This window comes from Anguilla anguilla, chromosome 4 (genome assembly GCF_013347855.1).
Source record: "Anguilla anguilla isolate fAngAng1 chromosome 4, fAngAng1.pri, whole genome shotgun sequence".
In the NCBI taxonomy this organism is placed as follows: domain Eukaryota; kingdom Metazoa; phylum Chordata; class Actinopteri; order Anguilliformes; family Anguillidae; genus Anguilla; species Anguilla anguilla.
The window spans coordinates 64,632,801-64,658,971 of NC_049204.1; the positions used below are offsets into that span (position 1 = coordinate 64,632,801).

Sequence of the window (26,171 nt, forward strand, 5' to 3'; positions counted from 1 at the left end):
GACTGCATTTATATAGCGCTTTTATCCAAAGCGCTTTACAATTGATGCCTCTCATTCGCCAGAGCAGTTAGGGGTTAGGTGTCTTGCTCAAGGACACTTCGACATGCCCAGGGCGGGGTGAGAGAGAGAGAGAGGGGAGCACGCCTCGGGAAGCACACCCCTGCAGGCACAGGACGGGACGGGACAGGACGGGACAGGACGGGACATGACGGGACGGGACGGGACGGGACAGGGCAGGGCAGGACCGGACGAGCCAGTGAGCGAGAACGTGCCCGTCTTCATGCCAGCGTTGACTTCTGGGTAACGCTGAGAACCCCAATGACAGCTGACACAGGAAATGAGTAATTAAGGGGGGGGGGGGGGGGGGGGGGGTGGGGGGGGGGGGGGGGGTGGGGGGGGGGGTCACCCAGAACTGAATCTGGCACTGTTCTGCTGAGAAAGGTCAGCCACAGCCTGAGAGGGAAACTGCAACATGACTCAGTGGAATGTGTGCTGACCCCCCCTCTTAATGCAGCTGGCACAGGATCTGCATCAACCACCATCAGCCCAAAAAATAATAATAATAATAATAATAATAATAAGCTTTGAAATGCTTGAATGACGGCAGGCACAGTGGAGTGTTGCAATAGATAACTGAGGACAGTGGAGAACGTAATTTGGCAACGTAAATGATTGCATGTGTTTGGAAAGTTTGCGGGGAAGAAGGGAGTTGCTATGAATAGCAGCCATTGTTCTTATCAATCGACTGCGCGGATAATCTGTGCACTCAGCAAGGCATCACAAAACAAATAAAATACATTTACTAACCGAGCGACGCATCATTAAGATTTTATTCAATCTTAATCCTTTAGAAATTCAAGTTATGTATTTACTGGGAAAAAAAGTGAATGATAAATGATGGAACATGCAACAACAACAAAAAGAAAAAAAAACAGTAGAGTGTAGAAGAGCAGAACATCCTGGTTTGAGTCCAAGAGAAAAGAAAATGACTACAGGATGACCAGAGGCCACCCCCAAGAAACACACACACATACATACAGAGAGAGAGAGAGAGAGACCCCTTCCCCGCCCCTCAGACCCCCCCCCCCCCCCCCCCCCCCCCCCACCCCCCACAACCCCCCCCCCCCCTCCTCGCCCCCTTTTTTATTTTTTGGGAAACAGTGTTGTCGTCACTTACCAATGTTGTGTTTTCCCACAAAGCAAAGTGCCGGTACTGTCTGTTCCAACGTAAACACTGACGTCGTTTACATGCTCGTTCAAATAAGCCCCTGACCGGATCTACGCAAACCAATCAGAAGACATCGAATCATGACACCTTCTTTTAAGAAATCATTTATATTACCAATGCGTCAAACATTAACATACATTGGAGGTCAAGCCACGGTATAAATACCGCTGCGCGCTGAATGAAGTTAGTCATCCTCCAACAAGAGAAACTTAGCGAGATACCAAGAAGCAACTTCTCACTTGATTTTTTTAAACAGCTATTCGTTTGTGATGAGTGGATTATTTATGAATTACTTCTGGGTGGCGGCAGCCTTCTCTGTCCTTCTGACGCCGGCACTGAGTTCGCCCTTGCTGGCACAGGAGCCAATCCGCTGCGCCCCGTGCACGCCGGAGAGGCAGTTGGAATGCCCGGCGGTCGCGCCGGAATGTGAGGAGGTTCTCCGGGAGCCGGGCTGCGGGTGCTGCCTTGCTTGCGCTCTGAAGAAGGGCGACTTTTGCGGAATCTACACGGCGCACTGTGGCTCGGGCTTGCGCTGCACGCCAAGACCCGGGGACACCCGACCCCTCCATTCACTCACGCGGGGGCAAGCCGTCTGCGTGGAGATCTCCGAAGCTCAGCGAAGCCAAGCAACTCCAAGTGCAGGTAGGCGTACGAACCGTCAAACCACCGTCAAAAAATGAACGAAAAGGAAACGTTTACATTAAATCGTAATAGTACTATTTTAAATGGTTAGTTTTAAAAATGTCGTTTGGTGATTCGCGTTTGATTGCATTCAAGAAATCGGTTATTAACTTCATGCATTTAGATACGTTGTATAAAAGCCGGCATTTATTCTGCATGGATTGAAACTATTTTTTAAAATATTTTTTTTTTAACTGGAGCTACACTGACGAATTACCTGATATAAATATCATGTAGACTTCGTTGACTTCGCTCATTTTTAACATTCTTTCTCCCTCGCCCATGCAGATCAGAGTGAGTTAGAAGCAGAAACCAGAAACGGCGCCGCCACACCTGACCAAGTACCAATCTACCTCTCCGGAAATAACAAGCCCTTTGATCCGAAGGCTGTTGCGGATGCTCAGGAAAGCATGAAAGCCAAGTTCAACGCCATCCGAAAGAAACTCGTGGAACCGGTAAGCGCTCAAAAAAAAAGACACTCAGTGTCATCGCTCCGCTGCCTTTATAACGTTAAAGCAACTGTATTCCCACCTCGCCAGGGAAGGGTAAAGACGGTGCTACAAAAAAAAAAAAAAAAAGATTGAAGAGAAAAGCAGGAAAGCTGCTAATATTTGAGTGTGAGATTAAGCGGAAACCACAGGGGGGAGCCCCCGTGCTTCCAAATATAAACGAACTCGATCGGAATTGAGGAAAGCCGCATTCGACAAATCTATTTGTTCTGCTCCAGACCTCCATTTAGCGCGAACGCGTGCTGCCTTTTGGTCCCCTTCATTAGTAATGATCAACCATTGAAGGTGATCTTTTTTTAATAGTCAACGCAACGCGTGTTATGAAAAAATAAATGGACGGCATAGATTGAATATTTCCCAACGAAACTGCAGCGTATCTTTCTATGACAACCAGTAAGGGTCTGTATGTTGGTCCAAATGCAGGCCATTATTCGAAGTGGTTGCGTTACGCACTATACAAATAATCCAGATCTGTCATGCCATGCCGGTGGTGGTTGTTCATCGTGGCCCATTTGCTGGAATGTGAAATCAGTCAGGTAAATCAGGTGCTAACTCCTTCTGTGCGGGACCTGTTTGTCCACAGGGCCCCTGTCACATCGAGCTGCAGCGAGCCCTGGAGAAGATAGCCAAATCGCAGCAGAAGCCGGGCGACAAGCTGACCAAATTCTACCTGCCCAACTGCGACAAGCACGGCTTCTACAAGGCCAAGCAGGTGAGTCGCCGCGGCGACCGTAACTCGACTCGGCAGTGCCGTCACCGCGAAAGAATCTCACCTGCGCTCACCTGCGCTTACCTGCGCTCGCCCTAATCACCAAGCGTAACCTCCCCCATCCGCATCCCCACCCTATCCCCACCCCCACCACCACCCCATCCCCATCCCCATCCCCACCCCCATTCCCACCCATCTAATCCAGATCTGTGTAACTCTAGCTGTGCACCCTGCTTGCCCCGCCCTGATGTCACCCCCCCCCCCCCCCTGTGGGGTGACTGTGTTTGGGTTGGGGGGGGTGGGGTGAGGGGGCGTATTTTAAATGGATAATAAATCCTGTGGGGGGAACGGAATGGACACTATGAAGAGGGTAGTGGGAGTGTGTGGAGTGGCTACAGCATTCTCAACAGTCTCTCTCTCTCTATCTCTCCCCTCCTCTCTCTCTCTCCACCCCTCTACCCCTCTCTCTCTGCAGTGTGAGTCTTCACTGGATGGCCAGAGGGGCCGGTGTTGGTGCGTGTCTTCCTGGAATGGGAAGAGGATCCTCGGGTCCAGCGATCTCACGGGGGATTCGGAGTGCCAACAAGAACTCACACACTGACAGCACTCATCCATCCTACAACACACACACACACACACACACACGCTCACCTGCAGGCACCGACACGCACAGGCACACTCTCCTTCGCGTGCACCGATGGATCTTCTTTTGATACCTTTCTTATTTATTTAATGTTCATCCTTGATTCAGGTACACTGTCTTTTGATTGTTAACACTGTGGTTCCCGGAAATTAAATAAGAAAACTATTTTTCTGAAAGGAAACAAAATAATCAAAATGTATTTACATGAACTATATGGCCATATTTATTTTAAACGTAATGTAAACATTCTAGTATTTAATATTTGTAATTATTTTAAGGATATTTATATATACATGTTTGCTTTATTACTTTTTTGTATGGATGTATATAGGAGAAGTGTTTATTTCTGGGTTCTGACTACGTAACTCCGTGAGTGGGCATACCTCATGCTGTCCTATCTCAAGGTCTTTTCGGTTTTATTCTTGAATGAATGATTACAGAGCCAAGCAACTGCAAGGCATCAAACTCGGGTTTCGATGGAGTGGAGTGTCTTTGTTATGCTGTACTGATGTGCTGAAAGAACTGAGAATTTCTCAGTACTGTATGAATACACCATTGAAAAAAAAAATATATATATATATACACATATATAATTTTTAATTATAATAATTTTTTTTTTTTTTGCGAACGAACTTGCCATCGTCCGATCGAACCTGTGGCGCAGACTAGCTGATCCTAGGCCTGGACGTTAACTCTCGAGCGGGTATTGACTTTTACCTACCTCTGTTTTACGTTGTATTTTATACTTTTTTTTTTTCTTCCTTGCAGGCCATTTTAAAAACTCTTTTTTTCCCCCCCTAGCTGTATGAAGAAAAAGCACTCGATCGGTTTGCTAGCGTTAGCGCGTCACTTTGACGTTCAGAAGCGGCCAGAGCCGCAGTAGCTCGATTCTGGTTGCTATTGAAACATCTGTGCAAAGTGAGCGCGCTGTCGCCCACCCCCCCCACCACCACCCACCCAAACCCCCCCCCCCCCACCCGACCCCACCCCCGCACTGTATTACACAGATTTCTCCTTGTTACTGAATGCTTCACAGAGTGCTGCTATTTTGTTGTTGTTGTTGTTGTTGTTGTATTCCAAAAGCAACTATCCAATCACCTGTATGTATACTTTTGTAATTACAACATATTGTAAATATATATATACTGTAGATATATATATATGCATATATATATATATTTAATAAATCTGTAAACCTCAGTACAGTTGTGTGCTCTTTCTCTTTGCCTTCTCTGAAAAAGCGAATGTGTTCGTGTTTTTCTGTGTGTGTGTGTGTGTGTGTGTGTGCGTGCGTACGCGTGTGTGTCTGTGTGTGTGTGGGTGTGTATGTGTGTGCGTGCGTGCATGCGTGTGTGTAGTTCTATGGGCTGGGGAGAGGCATACAGATAGACGAGGAAGTGTTCTCAGAGAAATCTCTAATGAGCTGCACACCTGGCTTTTTTGGGGCACCTGGCTGCTCTCCACACCCTCTGCCCGCCCGCCTGGCCCCATTCAGGCTTCACAGAGCCACCTGGTGGCAGTGTAATATAATTGGGAAGGAGCTGGTCTCATAACCTGAAGGTCACGGGTTTGATTCCCAGGTAGGACACTGCCGTTGTACCCTTGAGCAGGCACTGCCAGCAGCCATACCACCACGCACTCTGCTCCTGCCGACTGGTTGAAGCTAAGCAAGTGTGGGCTTGGTTTGTACTTGGACGGGAGACCACCAGGGAATACTGAGCTGCTGCTGGAAGTGGTGTTGGTGGGCCAGCAGGGGGCAATCTTCCCTCTGGTCAAATAAACATCAATGCCCCAGTGCAGTGATGGGGACACTGTGCTGTAGGAGATGCCGTCTTTCGGATGAGACGTTAAACCGAGGTCCTGACTCACTGTGGTCATTAAAGATCCCATGACACTATTCGCAAAGAGTAGGGGTTTCCCCGGTGTCCTGGCTAAAATCCCAGATCCTGCAAAAACTTGCCACCTAATCATCCCCTGATTTAATTTGCTAAAAATGTTCTCTCCCTCCAGTGGAGCTGCTCATTGGTCAACAATAGAGGATTGTGGTTGTACTGGGCAACTCTCAGGTGTGAATGTGTATGAGTGTGAAGCAGGGCATTCTTGCAAAAGAGCATCCGTGCTCAGCTAACCTACCCTAGGTAAATAAAGGTTAAATAAAAATAAATGGATAAAAAAACTTAGCCTGCATTGCTCCAGTGTATATCCAGCTGTGTAAATGGATGCAATGTTAATGCTATGTAAAAAAAAAGAAATTTTTTAAAAAGCTGTGTAAGTCGCTCTGGATAAGTGTAATGTAATGCACAACTTGCCACCAATAAGTCACTTATTTCTAGTATGCGGTTTCTGAGGAAACGCAAGTTTCATTTGAAAACCTGATGAATGTAAATCTACACCTCGGTTTCAACCCCGACCCTAACTTCTGGATGTGGATTAAATTTTTGAACAATATTGATTTTTGGAATTCCTTTTTATTAAAATGGGGGAAAAAAAACTAGATCACTGTATTCTCCACTGTATTCATGATGTTTCATCCATGCTGTAGAGATGTCATAGGTCATAGGTCAGAGGTCAGAAAAATCTGAAAAGTCTATTAAAGAGTCCCTGAGCTGTAATTGTTAAATTATTATTATTATTATTATTTTTTTACAAAAGTGGGTTTATAATCAAGAATAAAGAATGCTTCAACTTCAATAGTAAATTAAAATAGTGTTTATTCTTTATTTTTTTTTAAAAAAGAACATTAAATACAAATTATACTTTAACAGAATCATTTCCTTTCTCAAAGAAAAGAACAGCTGTGATTTCTAGTTTAGTAACATGAAAGCTTCAAGAATCAAAATTCTTTAAAATGATACCTTTAAAAAAAAAAATACACACACAGACGCTCACACGCACACAGACACGCACACACACACAATTACCCGTGAAAAGAGATATCTTTACCAGACCAGCAGAAAAGTGACTTAATTAATTACATTGTTCAGATGCACTGCTACACGTAGACGTGACTTAAACGCTGCACAACAGGAGGCGGGGTTACAGAGAAACGAGAAACGAATCTACAGGTGTTCTGTGAAACGAGTGCAGGTCATGCCACAAATCTACACGATTATCCGCGTGAACCTTTGTTCTGCCGTACTGCTGAAAAATAAATGAAGTATTAAATATCTATTAGTGATTATATTCCCAAAATTTGCTGCTGTTGTCGTTTTTTTTTTCTTTCTTTCTTTCTTTCTTTCTTTCTTTCTTTCATTTTGTTTGAATTTGTTCCGTTGTGCAATTAATAAGTCACGGTACCGTTCTTAAGAAAATGAATAGTTTGGATCAGCTTATACGTCTTCTGAGATAAATATATGTTTAAGTACTGTATATATGTCCATCCAGACACACAGCTGGCCAAGGAAAAAAAAAAAAAAAATACAAATAAAAATAAAATACAGGAGGGCCACCAGTTCGACAGATATGTCATCATCTTCCCCAACAGTCAAGTCAACGAAACTAGACAGAAATGGCAATAGCACCAGCATTTTTAGAGCAAGCGTGCAGCCAATTATATGCTACCAAGCTACTGGGAAAGCTTTCCAGATCGGCACCCTCCACTTTTCAAGTCATTACACAGGATGTGGCAGAAGAGGTCTCAACCAGAAACCACTGCTGACGATAATGAATGTCCTTTCCAAAAAAAAATTATAATAATGATTAATATCACTGTTGTATCACTGTTTTTTTTTCGTTTTTGTTTTGTTGTTGTAACTTTTTTACTTTTGCATTTTTGTGAATCCACATCTTCGTTAGTATCCCCCGTGGAGCGCGTTTGCGTGAAGCCGCACACGCGTGTGTGTGTGTGTGTGTGTGTGTGTGTGTGTGTGTGTGTGTGTGTGATGAAAGGCTCAGCCTCAGCTGCATCGCTGCAGGTCGTGGGGTGGGGCGGGGGGGGAGGGGGCATGGGGAGGGGGGGGGGTTTGGGGTGGCGGCTCTGAGGCTACAACAGGGGGCCGACAGGAGAGAAGCCGGTTTGGAGGAGAGACAACCAAGCTGCTGCTCGGCAGGTCGAGACCACCCACAGACACTGACTCACTAGCGCTCTCTCTCTCTCTCAGACACACACCACACACACACACACACACGCAGCAGGCACACACTCACATGTGCACAGTGACTGTATGCATACGGTATGCATGTACAGACACACAGACACACAGACACACACACACACACACTTCCTGTGGCTGTAGATATCTGAGCACTGTAGATGTGTAAAGGTATAAAAGGCAAAAAAGAGCGCATTTAAAATAAGGCACTGATATTAATGGCCCTCAAGCTTTTGAGCTCACACTTCCATTCCTGCCACACAGGCCGGGATATAAAAACCAGAGGATATCTCCCCCCCCCCTCTTCTTTTATGAAAAAGCACCATGACACCGCCTGTGTGCTGTCACCATGACAACTCCTGTGTGCTGTCACCATGACAACTCCTGTGTGCTGTCACCATGACACCGCCTGTGTGCTGTCACCATGACAACTCCTGTGTGCTGTCACCATGACACCGCCTGTGTGCTGTTGCTGTGATACTGCCTGTGCTCTGTCACTGGTGAGTCACACCTTTTTTGAGCGGGATTTGTGAAAACCTGTTTAATTAGATGATGGACTGCACACGGTGTGTTTGTGTGTAAGAGTATGGGGGGGGTTAAAAGGCTCTCTACAGCAGCCCCTATCCCCGACCCCCACCACCCCCCCTCCCCCCCCCCACTGAAGCCACTGCTTGCACTGCTGGGCCATGATTCAAAAGCACCATTCTCTGTCTCTTTTTTCACCGCCTAAAAAATAGCATATATATGGTTGAACGTACATGCTCTCTCATTCACACACACACACAAACTCACAGACACACACACACACGCACTAGCTTAACACACACAGTAACGCACAGATAAAAAAATCCACCTGCTGGTTTGTATGTTTCTATGCGCACTGCGTGGATTTCGATGCTGAGCATTTAGCCCCCCTGGATCAAGTGGGTCGCATGCAGCTCTTATAAAAGCGAGTGGAAAATCCCTCCTTCTGTTTCAGAAGTGAAGTGCCTTCTCTCTCCCTAAAGAATAGTGCAGATCATATATATATTTATATATATGTGTATAAATATATACATATATATATTTATATATATACATATATTTATTCAAATCATCATCATCTCTCTCTCTCTCTCTCTCTCTCTCTCTCTCTCTCTCTCACACACCTCTCGTTCTGTCTGAGAATTCGAAGCTCCCTGTGCGCGGTACAGAAAGCCGTAAGAAACGAACGGCTTGGCCGAGCGGCGATCTCCAGACTCCGCTGGACTCCGCGGCACTCTCCTCGCAGGTCACACGGCTCGGTCGCCCGGACGACGACCCGATGGTGGGTGTGGCCACGGAGAACCGGCACCTTCAATGTCTTTGTGCGCTCAGTCCTGTGCGCACGATCCGCAGAGCTCACGGCAACACGGTCTCTCTCCCTCCCCCTCTCTCTCTCTCTCCCTCCCCCTCTCTCTCTCTCTCTCTTTCTCCCTCCCTCCCTCCCCCTCTCTCTCTCTCTCTTTCTCCCTCCCTCCCTCCCTCTCCCCCTTTCTCTCTCTTTCCCTTCCTCCCTCCCTCTCTCGCTCCCTCTCCCTCCCCCCTCCCTCTCTCTCCCTCCCCCTCCCCATCTCTCTCTCTCTTTCTATCTCCCTCCCTCCCTATCTCTCCCTCCCTCTCCCCATCTCTCTCTCTTTCTCTCCCTCCCTCCCTCTCTCTCTCTCTCTCTCCATCCCTCCCTCCCTCCCTCTCCTTCTCCCTCTCTCTCTCCACCCCTCCCTCCCTCCCTCCCTCTCCCTCTCTCTCTCTCCATCCCTCCCTCTCTCCCTCCCTCCCTCCCTCTCTCTCTCTCTCTCTCTCTCGTTCTGCCTCACTTGCTCTCCAGGTTGTAGCACTGGGCCTCGCCCCTCTCCTTGCCGTCGTAGCCGGGCATAGGCTGGCCGTACTTGTCCACGCACCAGCAGTACCCGCGCTTCCTCCCCTTGGACGGGCGACACTGCGGAAGAAGGAAAGGGGGGGGGGAAGGAAGAAAGGAGAGAAACGGCAGGAGAGGAAGAGAGAGATAGAAGAAGAGAACAAGGACAGAGAGAGAGAGAGAGAGTGAGACAGAGAAAAAGAGTTGAGAGGAAGAGAGGAAATGGACAGAATGAGCAAGGGAAGAAGAGCAAAGAGAGAGACTTTTATGTTAATATGTTAAGTAACAGAAAAAAAAACCCATTCTGTTTTCACACTGCCACACCAACCCCCCCTCCCCCCCACCTCCCCCCCCACCCCCCGCAAGCAAACCTGATCCTTTCAGGAAATGTTTCACACTGTTCATTTGCAACGGCAGAAGCTTCTGGAAACTTTCTCTCGCAGCCTCAGAAAAAACGGGCTCTTCGGCTAGCCTCCACACGGGGCACCCGTTTTAGGACTTTACGGAACCCCTCCAGGCTAAGTGTCAAAAGCGCGAAAGCTCCCGGACTGAACCATTCACCGTTCTGCGGGACGTGACCCAGACGGGGGTTCCTCCGTGGAGACACAGAGGGGGGAGCGGTGCACCTAAGGGTGCTTAAACCCTGGCTGGCAGGCTGGCAGGGTCCCGGACGATGCGTGTGTCTGTCCAAGCGCCAGGCATACCTCCCCGTCACAATAACACCGTGCCCAAAACATGCCAAAGGGGTGTGTCCCCCCCGCCTCTGGATGTCACCGTGAGGGACAGGGTTAAATTCTAAATGGGGGGGGGGTGCGGGGGGTATTTCCTCCCTCCTGGGAATGCTCCCAAGCAGACGCCAGTCATACCTAAGTGCAGCTAAACATAGCGGGGGGGGTTTGGGACGTTTTGGCGGGGAGGGGGCCAGAGAATCAGGCCGCGCCGTCCCTGATGCGATCTCCAGATGAGCGCACCCGAGCAGCCAAAAACAATCTATCTACCCTGACGTGCTTTAACCCAACCTCCCCCCCCCCCCTCCACCCCCCTGCCCTCCCCCCCCCCCCCCCCCCCAAAATGATCCGTTCGGAAGGAGGCCGTCGGACCGCAGACCCGGAGCTCACGGCATCGCCAAAGGACTGAGGTTTTTGCGTCCCCTCCCCTCTGCCAGCGAGCGAGAGCGGGACAGGACGGGACGGGACGGGACGGGACGGGACGGGAGCGACCGCGGAGCCCGAGAGAGCAGGGTGCCAGCAACCAAAACCCCCAAACTTCTGTTCCCGGGGCCTGGCTCCCATGCCCTGAGGCACACACACACACCATTAAACGTCCCGCATGGAACCTTCTGGAAGGGCCGCGCACTCCAGGCGCGGGATACCAGTCCGTTTGGGTTTCCGATTCTGGGATAGAACGGCCATTGAGACGAAGGGGGGGGTGGGGGGTGTGTTTTGTGTGAGAACAACTCCCTTCACAGAACACAAAAAAAGTACGAATGTATCCAAAAAAACAAACAAACAGACAAAATAAAATAAAATAAAAAATAAAAAACCCGGATAAAATATTTGTGCAGCCCCATCAGGAAGAGCACTTGGACCACAGTTCTATTTTTAGAAGCTGGCACACAGTCAAAATCATCTGCTACTGATTATACTCTGGAGCTCCAAATTATGGGAACAACAAATGATTTACAGACTGACTGGGGCGAGGGGGGGCCGGGGGGGGGGGATTTTATTAAACCCACCCTCCATGTTATTTTTGTATTTATTTAAAAAAAAAAAAAAATCTGATCAGCCCCCCCCCCCCCCCCCCCCCCCCGCCCATTATCAATCCTGGCCATCCAAGAACAGATAAGCACCAAGAAGGCGGTGATGGAAGTGGGTACGGGGTACAGGGGTGGGGGGGGGGGGGTGAGGGTGGCACATATGGACACCCCCTGTATAAGGAGTTTGACATCCAGAAAACAGCGTCAGTATTTCGGTTCAAAAGAAGCTTTCAAGAGAGGAAGCCATGGCTAAAATAAATACAGCCTGCCGCATCCCCCCCCCCCCCCCCCCCCCCCGACCCCCTAACCCATCTCTCCCCCCCACAGGACCGCCATCTCCGCGCTTGTCGTTCGCATCCTTCCTCCATGCCTTCATTCCAACCTTCAGTCGTTCTTTCTCCTCCTCTTTAACGCTGTCTGCCATCGCTGCGACCGGCTATTTCTGTCTCATCGGACCAGTTCACTTCACAGAGGAGAGAATAACATTGCGTTCCAGTGAGGCTCTGAGCTGGAAGACTGTCCACTCTGCGCGCGTGCTCGAGTGTGTGTGTGTGTGTGTGTGTGTGTGTCTCTGTGTACTTGTTTTTGCTTGTGTGTGTGTATGTATGGGTTTGTGCTTGTGTGTGTGTGTGCGTGTGCGGGTGTGTATCTGTGTGCGTGTGCATGTGTGTGTGTGTGTGTGTGTGTGTGTATCTGTGTGCGTGTCTGTGTGCGTGCGTGCGTGCGTGTGCATGTGTGTGTGTGTGTATCTGTGTGCGTGTCTGTGTGCGTGCGTGCGTGCGTGTGCGTGTCTGTGTGCGTGTGTGTGTGTGCATGTGTGTGTGTGTATCAGTGTGCGTGCGTGCGTGTGCGTGTGTGTGTGTGTGTATCTGTGTGTGTGTGTGTATCTGTGTGCGTGTGTGTGTGTGTGTGTGTGTGTGTATCTGTGTGCGTGTCTGTGTGTGTCTGTGTGTGTGTGTGTGTGTGTGTGTGTGTGTGTGTGTGTGTGTGTGTGTGCACCCGCGCGCGTGTGTGTAACTTGGCAGTGTATCATAATGCCTGGGGACACCTGGGCTCACGGCCCCACAGTTAGAGGTTTGGTAGGTGGGGCGCTGCTGCTACGCCCTCGGGCGAGGCACTCAACTCAAACTGCTTCAGCGAATATCCAGAGATCCCTTTCGTGCACGAAGAACCGTTCGTCTTTTCCCTGTCCATCCCTAGCGACGGCGCCCAAACAGCACGTTTCGCAAAACATTCCCCCATCTCGAATCTGCTGTTCTAACTGCCCGGGCTGATCTGTTCCTCTACAGCACCGTGCGCACAAACAGACAATCTGAAAAGCTTTTCCCACAGGATGTATCTTAACACGTTCTAATTCAGATAGCGCCTGATTAGCCCAGAAATCAACACTCCCAACTTGGTGACAGGACTCTCCATTACATTTAGCATAACATTTCTCTGTTATTGTTTTTCTTCCAAATTCCTCGGCAAAAACGTCGTTTTTTAAGTCTTCATCAGCAGCTTGTTTATGGACAGCTAATGTTCACAAACCTTCTGGCCCCCAAATGTGCCAAGTCCTGAGAGAAATCTCTCCATTGACGAAAGGTTACTTGGGGGGGAAAAAACAAAAAAGTACAAAATCGTGATTCCTAGGAAGGCGATCTTCTCTTCATCCCTTCCTCTTTAAAAAGCTCCGGCCAAGGGGCAATAAACACAAAGTCAAGTTTTTTGAGTTTCGAAGCCGAGTATTTTTTTTTTGACTGACACAGGATTGTTCAATTCTTCCCCTGAATGGCTCCGACTACCTGCCTATGACACATTACCGGCTAGTTCTACACCCCTCCCCTCTGTGCTCTCACTCTCGACCCCCCCCACCCCCCGCATCTTTTAAAACTGTGAAGTGGGCAAAGACAAGCCAAAAAATAAAACCTGGCTTCGCTGTACACTTTAAATATTCACGGCTCAATAGGTTGTGTTTGTCGGTGGCGAACATCGACGAAACGTCCGCGTTTGGCTGCCTCGGTACTAAGAAGAAAGCGCGAAAGAAAGCGTGGAACTAAGAGTTTAAGAGGTGAGCCGTACAGGTGAAGGAGCCTTTTCTCCTCAGCCAGACGGAGGATATCGCCCTCCTAAACCAGAGCTGGAGGAGAAATGAGGTAATACGAGCTTGCGCATCGGTTAACAAAAATGATTGCAGGTCACGAGAACTCACATTAAACACAGAGGCCTGCGGAGTATAAATATTACTCTGGTAATTCTACACCACAGGAAAATGAGTACATACACATGTACAGTATGTTATATATACACTTACGCACACACACACTCGCACGCGCGTGCATACACACACACACACACACACACGCATACACACACACACACACACACGCGCGCATACACACACACACACACGCATGCGCGCATACACACACACACACACACGCATACACACACACACACACACACACTCGCACGCGCGTGCATACACACACACACACACACTCGCACGCGCGCGCATACACACACATGCGCGCGTGCATACACACACACACACACACACACTCACGCACACACACACACACACACACACACTCGCACACACACACACACACACACACACGCACAGAAAATAACTGACTGTGCTTCTTTGGCCTGCCATTTATTATAAACCAATTGTGGGGAAGCGTATGATTTGAAAAATGCCTTCAGATTTATTTTTGCACGGCTTTTTCAAATGAGCTGAGCAATTACAGGAGTGACCACCCCGACGTTTGTTCGTTCTGGGGGGGCCGGGGAGTGAGGGGAGGAGGGGAATCATGTGTGTGTGGGGGGGGGGGCGGGTGGTAGAGGGGGGTTTAGGTAGTTAGTCTTCTTGGCCCTTCCTCAGGCCTACACTCTACTCGCACTGGGCAGCCGGCATAGACTCCACTTGCCAAAAAATCCAGCCCGCCTCCCTCCCCCGCCCCCCCCCCCCCCCCCCATTTTACAGTTTTATTCTCGCTTTCTTAATAAGGTCACCCTTTCTCCGTTTACTCAGAACTGCCAAACCCCCCCCCCTGTGCCGCACAGCACAATGCACAAACATTTGGAACGTCTCGGCAGGCTCGGGCGGGCGGGCGGGGCAGACAGTGAGGACCGGGGCCCTGGGACTGGCAGGGACTGGCACTGCCAACGGCCGCCGCGCCGATTCATATAATTACGGCTATAATTAGCCCTCGCTGCGACCTCGACAGGTACGGCCGGCCCGGATCAGGCGCCCGCCCCGCCGCGGTCCTATTTCACAGCTTATTTCGGGACGAGAGGACGCCCCCGGCCCAATCAGCCCGCTCTCCGGACACCGTTCTCTGTCAGCGCCCTGACCCCAAAAAACTCGCCAAGCTCCACCCTTGTTTTTGGGGTTTTTTTTTTTTTCCTGGTCGGTTTGTTTGCTGTTTGTCATGTAAGCATGAATTAGTAGCTGTTCCTTCTGCGCACAGACAAAGTCTGTGTCCCAGGGTTGTTTTCAGCTGAAATTCTACCAAGCCGCTATGCTTTATGTGTCTGTGCACCTATGCATTTGTGTGTGTGTGTGTGTGTGTGTGTGTGTGTGCATATTAAATATCTATCTCTCTTGCTGTCTGTACACACGTATGTGTGCGTGTGTATCTTTATCTCTCGCTGCCTAAATGCATGTATATGAGCGCGCACGTGCACGAGAATAAAACATTGAAATAAACTGCAGGTTATATTTAGACGTGTAAAAATACGTCTTAAAAATATATTTCAACACCAACGTATAAGAAGCCCCACCTAGGCTTCGGAGCCCCTGGAGCGATGAGTGCTTGGCACGCTCCTGCGAAGCCTACACTTATGTCCTTAAGCAGGAAAGCCACCCTAAATGACGTGCAGTGATCTAAACAAATGACTTACGCTCGCTGACTCTCTTTCAAAGCCAGCTGGATGCGGAGGAGTCAGGCGAGGGGGGGCGGGGGGGGGGGGGGGGAGAGAGGGGTAGGAGGAGGGGGGTTAATTATTCGGTGAGCTTGCCAGCAATCAAGCATTCGACTCTGGCCAGAGGTGCCGCCCGGAGCCTTTGGCATACGTTAGCGTTTAGCATACCTTAGCATTTAGCATATGTTAGCATTTAGCGTCCTTTAGCATTTTATCATACGTTAGCATTTAGCAGATATTAGCATTTCGTTTCCTCTCTTCCTCTCGAGACTCAACCCACAAGTGGCCGCTCGTTCGCTCCTTCAAAGCCATTCTCCAGCGGATGTCTCCCAAAACAGAGCTCGGTTCTGAACCGCTCCATCGTTGAGTCACAGCATTTTTATTTATTTTTTGCGGCTGCGCGTGATGAGATGGTGCGTCCGAGTCAAAAAAAAACAAAACCCCTGACTTTCAGAAGTGACCTTGGTATGCCAACGTTGCCACTTTTTATCTCCTTGTCTTGCAGCCCAATGGCTGAATAAAAAATATCCAAAGATAAATATTACTAAAAGTAGTGGCCTAAAATAAAACATTGCACGCTACAGCGTAACAAGCAGCAGAAATCTTTCCGTTAACGGCATACACAAACAGTGGAATGCGTGCCTTGATTTGACACATTGAAGACGCTCAGCGCTCGAGGGCCAATGAGGAGTAGCGGAGTCGCACGCGCGTGGCTCGCCTGCAAGTGCGGGCTTCCCATGGTGACGTTCTCCCCCCTCGCACCCCCGTCGCAGCGCACCGAGCGTACACACGGGCCCATGAGTTACATCACGTTAGCCGGCTCCAGGACGAACCGAAACGACGGGAGGGTTTCATAACTTTCTCTTTTTTTTTTTTGGAGGCTTCGGCGATAGTGTGTGACGGCACCACGCGAATAAATGGACCAATCAAACTGAGTTTTACAGCAAACGGACCAATCAAACTGGGGTTTACAGCACTGCTGCGGTGCTGAAAGGTCCACAAGCCATGCAGTCTACTTGCATGCAATCCATTCCTACATACATCCATCCATCCATTATCTATATCTGCTTATCCTGGGCAGGGTACATCCATTATCTATATCCGCTTATCCTGGGCAGGGTCCATCCATTATCTATACCCGCTTATCCTGGAGCAGGGCCCATCCATTATCTATACCCTCTTATCCTGGAGCAGGGCCCATCCATTATCTATACCCGCTTATCCTGGAGCAGGGCCCATCCATTATCTATATCTGCTTATCCTGGAGCAGGGTCCATCCATTATCTATACCCGCTTATCCTGAGCAGGGTCCATCCATTATCTATACCCGCTTATCCTGAGCAGGGTCCATCCATTATCTATACCCGCTTATCCTGAGCAGGGTCCATCCATTATCTATACCCGCTTATCCTGAGCAGGGTCCATCCATTATCTATACCCGCTTATCCTGAGCAGGGTCCATCCATTATCTATACCCGCTTATCCTGAGCAGGGTCCATCCATTATCTATACCCGCTTATCCTGGGCAGGGTCCATCCATTATCTATACCTGCTTATCCTGGGCAGGGTCCATCCATTATCTGTATCCGCTTATCCTGTGCAGGGCTCATCCATTATCTATTTCTGCTTATCCTGTGCAGGGCTCATCCATTATCTATTTCCGCTTATCCTGTGCAGGGTCCATCCATTATCTATACCTGCTTATCCTGGGCAGGGTCCATCCATTATCTATACCTGCTTATCCTGGGCAGGGTCCATCCATTATCTATCGCTGCTTATCCTGGGCAGGGTCCATCCATTATCTATACCTGCTTATCCTGGGCATGGTCCATCCATTATCTATACCTGCTTATCCTGGGCAGGGTCCGTCCATTATCTATACCCGCTTATCCTGGGCAGGGTCCGTCCATTATCTATACCCGCTTATCCTGGGCAGGGTCGCGGGGTGCTGGAGCCTATCCCAGCGTGCATTGGGCGAGAGGCTGGACATATTTTTATTGAAATAATCCAAAAACCACGTTCAAGGGTACAACGGCAGTGACAACGCCCGGGAATGGAACCAACAACCTTAAAATCCCAGTTACCTACCCATTATACTACAATGCCATCCACGACCGGCGCCATCAAACTATCTGTGTGAGAGGTCACATCAGATCCCAGGAAAAAAAAAAAGACTCCATGCTTTTCACAACTAGACCAAAAAAAAAAAAAAAAAAAAAAAAAAGCCCCTAAGGGTTTGGTTTTATTTCTTTTTCTTCTTTTACCCGTTTTTCCAGGAATCCTGCGAGCGAGTTGTTTGGCGAGTCACCTTTCTTCTCAGAACCGCGACAGGAACACCGGCGGCCGCGTCACCGTATTTCTGAGAAGTCTGCTGCCGGCGCTTTATCTGGGGTGAGTCACGCTTTTTTTCTTTTTCGCGCAATTACACAACGGCAGGTTCCAGGGAGCGCGAGAGGAGGGGGCCGGCCTCCGGGGGGCGCCAGTGAGCCACGGGGCGGGGCGGGGCGTTGGCGGTAACGCGTTCAGCACCTCGGACAGCTCTCGTCAGGCGGAGGGCCGCGCCTTTGTTTTCGTGCCCCGCCCCGCCCCGCCCCGTCCCGTCCTGTCACTCTGCGCTCTGTTGACTGATCCTCTCTCCCTCCCTCTCTGCCAGCGGGTCCGATCGAATCGGCCAAACCCCAAACTCAAAGAAGTTAATGTAATCTGTGTGTATGTGTGTGTGTGTGTGTGTATGTGTGAGTATGTAATTTACATTGTGAGTTACTCTTGCTAAGACAATCTGCTAAATGAATGTAGTGTACAGCACCATAAATATATTTACCATTCCCATTATTCTGCTGCTATTCTTCTGTGATGCGCCATATAGGCTACATATTTAGCATTAGCATTTTGTTAAGGGAACTTCCAGAGCCAGACTCTGCCGTGCGCAGTGTCCATCCCAAACCCTCCCAAACCCTGCAGCATGGCGCCTCCTCTCCTGGGGCCTGCAGAGCTGTGCATGCAGTACAGCACTGCTCCTTTCGGACGCCAGCAGCTGCCGGCTTTTCCCAGCATGCATCAGGAGCGGGGAGAGCCGACGATGTGGGCGGAGCCCGGCCACAGTCTCCAAAAAGACAAAAACAAACAACCAGGGAGATCGCGGGGGAGTTTCTCTTTTCAAGGCCAGGCAGAGGAATGCTTCCTTTAAATAAAAATAACCGCCCCCCCCCCCCCCCCGCCCTCCCCACCACCACCTCCTTCTTCTAATCTGTGGTTCATTTCAGGAGAAGAGGAAAAAATAATAAAAACGTTAGCGCGGGAGACAATAGATGAGAGGGACCTCAGAACTGCGACGGCGTCCCCGGCTTCCTCCAAGGCGCCGAGAGACCCAGCGGAGTACGCGTCCCGCGCGCTCGCTTGTTCCTCGCGGGGGAGGGGACGGAGGAGGGGACGGAGGAGGGAGGAGGGAGGGGGGGGGGTGAGGGGGGGGAAGAAAGGCATTTCCTTACCTGCTTTTTCTTGTAGAAGCCCTTTTTGTCGCAGTTGGGTATGCGGAAACCCCGGGGATTCAGGACGTTCGTGATCTTGAGGCTGTTCAGGATGCTCTCCATCTCTCTCCGGCAGGGGCCCTGCGCAAAGCGAAAACCAGAAGGCCCGATTTTTTATAAAGCGGGGGGGGCATCGCCATGGGAATCTTGGAGTGGTGGCGGGGCGGGGTGGGGTGAGGGAGGGGGGGGGGGGTAAGGGGTGCAGGGGAGGAAGGGGGTGGCGTGGTTGTGATTTCTCATACTGCCAAAAAGCCAAGGTCGGGAATGTGTGTGAGTGCAAGAGAGGAGGAGGAACGTGAAAGGAAACTTCCACGCACAGCAGGACAGCAGTGCGGTACCTTCTCTACGCTGCCCCCTGGTGGACAGATGTTGGCACGCACGTTTAAAGGAGACGAGCTTTACAGTGCAGGACCATCGCCCGAACTACACCCTAATCCCTCACCCCTATTTCCCCTCACACACACACCCCCCCCCCCCCAACCCTGCCCCGGCCCACAATTCCCGAATGTTCCTCCCCTCACTAACGACCTCGCGAAAGCGAATTTGTGCCCCGTGGACTTAATGGCAGCTCTCTTTCAAACCCCCTCTCAAAACTTACAAAAAAAACCAAAATTACCTGTGGTTAAACCCAAACTGATTTATGCTTTACGGCAACATGTAATTATTCTTTTCTTTTTATTGCATGACAACAACAAAAAAATGAAATAATTACATTTTCTTAAGAAAAAATAAAAAATAAAAAATAAAAAATTACCCACAGGCACAGTGCTGACTCAGCAAAAAAAAAACCCGTCGTTCTTTTTGGAAACGGAACAGGAACTAACCGCCACTTGGAACTCGGAGTTACATTCAGAAAGTCCCGCGCTGCTGCTTTCACGGGCACCCCGGGTGGGGGGGGAAGGGAGGGGGGGGGGGAAGTTCACGGAGGACTCAGGGGCCACCTCCTCCAGCAGCCACGGTGATCAACAGGAGCCCTCACTGCCGTCTCCACGGAGACGACTCGCGGGACGGCGGTGTTGGGGGGGGGTGATCGGGGGGGCGGGAAGGCCCAACACGGCCAGCACACTCCAGCCGCCCCAGAAAAAGGGGGAGGGGGGGGCGGGGCATACGGGAGGCAGTTAGTGTTTACACAGGGCGGGGCGCTGATGTGAATTTCATTACCAACACAAGGAGGCTTCCCATAATTCATCAGCAAAGGGTTGGGGGCGAGGAGGGGAGGGGAGGGGTGGGGGGGTGGGGGCGTGAGCTTAACCGCAAAGTCACATCAAACGGACGGGCCCTGCGGTTAATACATTAGACGAAACATGTGTTTCGCTTCCAGGAAGGCCGACGATAAATACGATTAACCCTTCAGTTACTGGCACTCGGTTAGCGCCGTAAAACACCGACTGCACAGACGCAAACACATCAAACACATATACAATACACACACACACACACACACACGCATATACGCGCACACACGCTCTCTCACACACATACACAGTGCACACGTACACACAAACACACACACATACGTTTCACGCATATCTGTTTTATGAATATCATACAAACAGGAGAAAGCAGATAGGGGTATAGGGTTATATATACAGATGGGATTGCAGTATAAAAATGTGGCAAGGTGGGGAATTGAGCCCTGGGGGGTGAGGGTGGGGTGTGGGGGGGGAGGGGCAGCGGGTGAGTCTGCCTACGGGTGGGAAGACTGCCAAACACACACTGCACGGCATGGACGGTCTCCCATGTGTGTATATTCTGCTCTTTCTGTAGCGTGGATCCGACAGCGGACCACACAACACCGGGAGCGCCGGTGGCTTCACATCTGTTGCGGCGGGGGGGGGGGGGGGGGCAACCCTGATGCATTGTGGGTCCATGCAGAATCACGGAAGCCTGCACTGCTGTTTGCACAACGGGCGTGATGGTTCGGCACATACGCACGCTCACACACACACACGCACACACGCTCACACACACGCTCACACGCACGCTCACACACACGCTCACACACACGCACGCACGCACGCTCACACGCATGCCCACGTGCACGCACACTCACACACACACACACGCACACACGCTCACACACACGCTCACACGCACGCTCACGCACACGCACACACACACACACACACGCGTGCACGCACGCTCACGCACGCGCACACACACACACACACACACACACACACACACACACGCACGCGTGCACGCATGCACGTTTCATCTTACAGCGCAGGCACACGCTACCTTAAGGCACAGACAAAAGAACAGAGAAGGTCAGGGCGTGCCACATTCTCTGCAAATCCTGCTCTGAGCTGCAGCTCTGGGTTTCCTATCCAAGCTGGTTTTACAGCACAGGGCTTCTGTGTACTCCTCTAATCTGGCCAAAAAGCAAGGGGGGGCGGGGGTTATGGTGGGGTGCGAGGGGTGGGGGGGTGGGGGGGTGGGGGGGGATGGGGATTGGGGGGGGGTGCCACGGCGCACATAATTCATCGTTTGTGCGGCACAAGCAGGCGGAACGACCTTGCAGAAATATGACGGGAATCTGTGGAGGCTGCTCACCCGTCCATTCCCCCCTCTCCACACTCCACACGCCACACTCCACTCCCCCCACTCCCCCCACTCCCCCCACCCCCCCCACCCCACCCCCCCCCCACCCTCCCCCCAAAACCTTTCAACAGCTCCCAGAATCCCCGGCATGACTGTCGATACTCACATACTCCGTCTCGCGCTTGGACTCCAGGGAGAAGTTGTGCATGTCCGCGCTGAGGCCGCTCGACACCGACTCCACCCTGTGGCTCTGCGACTTTCGGGACAGCTCCTTCAGGATCACGTCCCCTTTGGCGTGATGGGGGGGCCCCTTGGTTTCGGGGACCCTGTGGGCGCTCTCCAGGCCTTGAGACCCCGTGCCGTTGGTGCCCCTGTCCTCCTCCGAGCCCCTGCTGTTCTCTAGGCCGACACAAGAGGAGCGCCTGTGTTATTTTTGCTTCTTCTTCTTCTTCTTTTTTTTTTTAAAACAAATCTTCTGCTTCACGAACGTTTTCTCACCGCCAGTTTAAACTTCAGCATAAATTAAAGGTGGGTTATTATTTTGTTATCTCTCTCTCTCCCTCTCCTACTTCCTGCTGCAGTTCTCATTGAGATCTACATACACTGCGTGCCTATACTTATATGATTTATTACATATACCGTGTATATATATATATATATATATATAAACAGTCACACCCCACTGGAGTCTTTTCAAACCAGAGAAGCAAAGTACTCTGAGTCACCCAGCCAACTAATAAACAGTAACATAACTATTTAACATCAACAAATCCTCCGTTCCAGAAGGCACATTTCCAAGTGTACTGAAAGAAATGAGGAAAGTTATTTATAGGCCACTGGCAAAGGGTTCTTGACAAATCGTTAAAGACAGGGCATCGACCACCTGACCGGACAGTCGCAAATACGGTGCCTAAAAATAGGAAAGAAGCAGAACCGAGGAAATTACAGACCCATTAGCCTTACGTCTATACCATACAAAATTATACAGCCAGGTCTATATGGGCCCCTTGTGAATGCCACTCGGGTAGAGATATTTCTAAGTGCGGTCTCTAAACTTTAGAATAAGAAAAAAAAAAGGACAGACACACGCAAGGTGAATGAGTTTGCAGAAGACGTTGCTGAATGTGAACGGAAGCCCGGCGGGGTCAGATCGACGGGCCGGGCCGGGAACGCGCACTACCCGTGAGCTAACTCAGCTCAGCCGGCTGAACTCATAGCGCGGGCCAACCGGTGCCTCAGCTGCAGTTGCTGTCCTTAACCGACTTCAGCGAACGACTCTGCCCGCGGCACTCCGCTCAAAACAAAGGAGAAAGAAAAATAATTAAGATGACTTTCTGCGCACGGAGGTAAAAAAAAAAAAAAACAAGGTTGTTGCCAAACAACACCTGTCATGACACTCAACCGCATATGATGAATTTTCATTATTTATTTTATTGAAGATTGATGTCGAAGAAAAACCATCAATCAGGCCTGCTCCACAGTGGGGTGGAATTGTCTGTGACATTTATGAGCGAACACCTGGAACACTGTGGAACACGAACACCTCTGCCCGTCCTTCGCAATGCAGGACAGAGCAAAAATGCAGGGGTTTGCACGGAGGACCCAAAAAAGGACCCCCTCCTCGGCCAATTGGCGGCACCTGATTTTCACGAAAGAAAAGAGAAGACGGCACAGACACAAAGACTCATGGGAGATGAGACATGTGACCTGGGCCTGGGACGGTGGGGGGGGGGGGGGGGGGGGGGGGGGGAACCTGGTACAGCCAAAGCTGCTGCTGCCTCCAAATTAGCCCAGAGATCAAGACGGGGGATTTTTCTGAATAAGTAGAACCAGATTTCAGACAAACAAGCCGACGGGGGAGAGGCAAGGCTGTGGGACATGTGGCCAGCAGCGCAGCTCTGCACTCCAGCTCCATCAATTAGTATCCAGGCAACGGACCAGCCCACTAGGGTCGAACGCCCTCCGATTGTCACCCTTACCGCTCCCCACTTGAAATAAAACTACATCGAAAAACAACAACAACAACAACAACAACAGTGTAAACGCACGGCTGTTCCTCTTACTTTGAAAACGTAAACGAGCAGCGCGAATAGACAGAGGTCCACAGAATTGGATGTATTTGGATGCCTCGATGGTATCAATATTTATTTGCAATGTAAACTTTTTACATGTCTGCTTCGCCATTTAAAGGTTTTTAACTTCTTACTTCATTTGTTTGTATAATATGCGCCAAGTAAACAATTTGAAATTCAGCGGGCAAACTCATTAAAAAAGATGGGAGTAAGTAGAGGCCTCTGCTTGTTGGCAAGAAGTCTTGAAACCACTTGAGGTGCAATTATCTACTTCCACCAGAGGGGGGAGAAAATTTGAGCGCTCTGTGGTGAAGGTCTGACAGTTTCAATCATCAATCTATTCGCTGGTTCATTCATCTAGCCTCCCAGCTATACAGCAGGAGGCCGTAACGCTGATCTCAGCGGGGGATGACTTTGTTTATGTAACTTTTCCAACAACCATTACAGAGACAATTTACAGACAAGACTATGCGCATACTACATAGGATACAGTTATCGGGAGATACGCCATAAATAGATATTACACGTCACACGAGTAAAAAATAAAATAAAATGATTTAAATATAATGCAGCCCACGATCCCAGACTGCGGATGGAAACCAGTGGAAATGATGCACACACCAAAATAAAAAAAAATCAACAAGTGGTCTAAGAGAAATATAAATTACTAGGTTTGCGAAAATGCTTTTTTAAAAAGGACGCTGCTCACTGCCAATAGCCACTGTCACAGACCTGCATTCAGCTACTTCGGCTCATTATTGTGGCTACTCTAAATTGCTAGGGGACAAGTCGGTGTTGACGTCACTGACATCTGAAAACACAGTGGGACCGAGTCGCTGATTCCCCCCCGGTGCCGCCATAAGATCGCATGATCACGGCCCTGCTAAGGCCCTTAAGCCTAAAGCATCCTCGTGCACATTTCCACCGCTCTGTCATCCTGGATCGCAGCGCACGCTCTCACAGACACGCGCTCCTCGAACCCTCGCCTGACAGCCATCCCACGCGCAGCAGCCAGAAGATATGGCTTTTAAAAGGCACGCTTGTTCTTTTCTCTTTTTTTTTTTATAGAGGAAATGTTATGGCACAAAACCACAAGCACACTGTGTCAATGATGCAATTTTTGTTCTTCGCCTGCACCTCTGCCTGCCTGCTTGCACAGGGAACGTAAACTGTTTGTTAATAATTCATCTTCTGGCGAGAAATGGGCCAGAGAAACGCAATTCAGAAATACGAATCTTCATGCGTCTGCCCCCTGCTATATTTAACTGAATGTGGCACACACTAACGATTGGTTAGACAAAGCCAAAATTCAGTGCACACCACACATTCAATAGCGTGTGTACGCTGGTGTGTGTCCATGCACTATATATATATATATATATACACACACACACATATATATATATATATATATATATATAAACGGACTAGTGTAGTGGCTGAAAACACTGACATAACTATCATATCATTTTCCCACGCCATTTTGCACATTTTTTATTGTTGCAAGTTGTGTTTAAAATGGTACGTTCAATTATGCCAACTTTTATGTACAACAGGCGCCCTGCTAGAAAGTCAATGTAATTACTGCAATATATATATATATTTTTTTTTTTTAATAACGCGCCTAGATTCGCTGGGTGCTATATCGTCCAAGAACCTTAGTTTTATTTTCAAGACATTCCTATTTTGCACTGCTTCTATGAAGGTCTCTCTCTCGTTGGCACATAAGAATTTGAGGATAGCAAAACGTTGCCATTCAAGTTCTATATATGCTGTTTCTTTCTATTTAATTCAACAGCGCACAGCACTGTTAGAGATACTTCGCCGGAGGCACAAATCGCAAGGCAATTATCTTCCTCATAAAGTCTGTTCATAACTGACACGCTTCCAACTTGTAGCTATATATTACTCTCTTTTTCTGGCCTGTCTAATTAATATGCATCAAGCCATTAATTTCACATGAGTAATTCCCATGAAAACAAAAGCAACATTCTTATTCTAGTGACGCAGCACAGTGCCTCGCGCATGCAAGATCAGCTACAGCTAACTTGGGTGTCAGCACGCACGAGCTAGCGCATTGACTCTATTTCTTAGAAAACCACTGTATACAAATATTAGCTGTAACACTATGACCGTAGCGAATATGAGCCGCCTACCTTGTTTATGAACTGGCAGCAAAATGCCGCTGAGTTTTTTGGAAACTGCGCTGGAGCACACTCCCCGTCCGTCCAGTAAAGCTTGCAATGGCTTGATCTCACCCGGCTGGTGTTGGCAAGTCAAACCAGAGCCGCACCTCCCCGTGTACACTCCACAAGGCTGTCCCTCGGTAAGTGCGCAAGTCATGCAGCAGCCGCAGCCGGGCTCGCGGACGATCTCGGTACAATCTTTGGGCAACGGTTTGCACTGTCCCAGTGCTCCCGCGTTACAAGGTTCACATCGCACCACCGGCCCAACTGCCTCCGCCAGCCGGGAGAGTATTGCCAACGCGGCCGTCAGACAAAGAACGCACAGCCTGGATATCATGGTGACAGGTTAAACACAAAGGGAATAGTATGCGAGTTGTCACGCGGGCTTAAGTGGACTTTTTCTACCACAGAGCGCAGGCGAGCCTTCTCCATCTGTATTT

General features: G+C 49.6%; 2 protein-coding genes across 3 annotated transcripts; one reads left to right on the forward strand and one right to left on the reverse strand.

Annotated features, from left to right (window-relative positions):
* Positions 1-1,348: 1,348 nt before the first annotated feature.
* On the forward strand, positions 1,349-14,097 carry igfbp1a (insulin-like growth factor binding protein 1a). Of its 2 annotated transcripts, XM_035414985.1 has the most exons (5): positions 1,349-1,870; positions 2,198-2,364; positions 3,002-3,130; positions 3,603-3,761; positions 14,066-14,097. In XM_035414985.1, exons 1-4 carry the CDS (start codon positions 1,498-1,500, stop codon positions 3,726-3,728), a joined length of 795 nt encoding a protein of 264 aa, XP_035270876.1. In that variant the 5' UTR covers positions 1,349-1,497; the 3' UTR covers positions 3,729-3,761; positions 14,066-14,097. The 2 variants fall into 2 exon arrangements, with proteins under 2 accessions (XP_035270876.1, XP_035270875.1); XM_035414984.1 differs by lacking the exon at positions 14,066-14,097 and having other exon boundaries at positions 1,350-1,870; positions 3,603-4,338.
* Positions 9,644-26,171, reverse strand: igfbp3 (insulin-like growth factor binding protein 3). The gene is made up of 4 exons (XM_035414983.1): positions 25,702-26,171; positions 21,640-21,872; positions 18,891-19,010; positions 9,644-9,818 (listed from the first exon to the last, which is right to left on the reverse strand). The coding sequence occupies exons 1-4, from the start codon at positions 26,066-26,068 to the stop codon at positions 9,693-9,695; spliced, it is 846 nt and encodes a 281-aa protein (XP_035270874.1). The 5' UTR covers positions 26,069-26,171; the 3' UTR covers positions 9,644-9,692.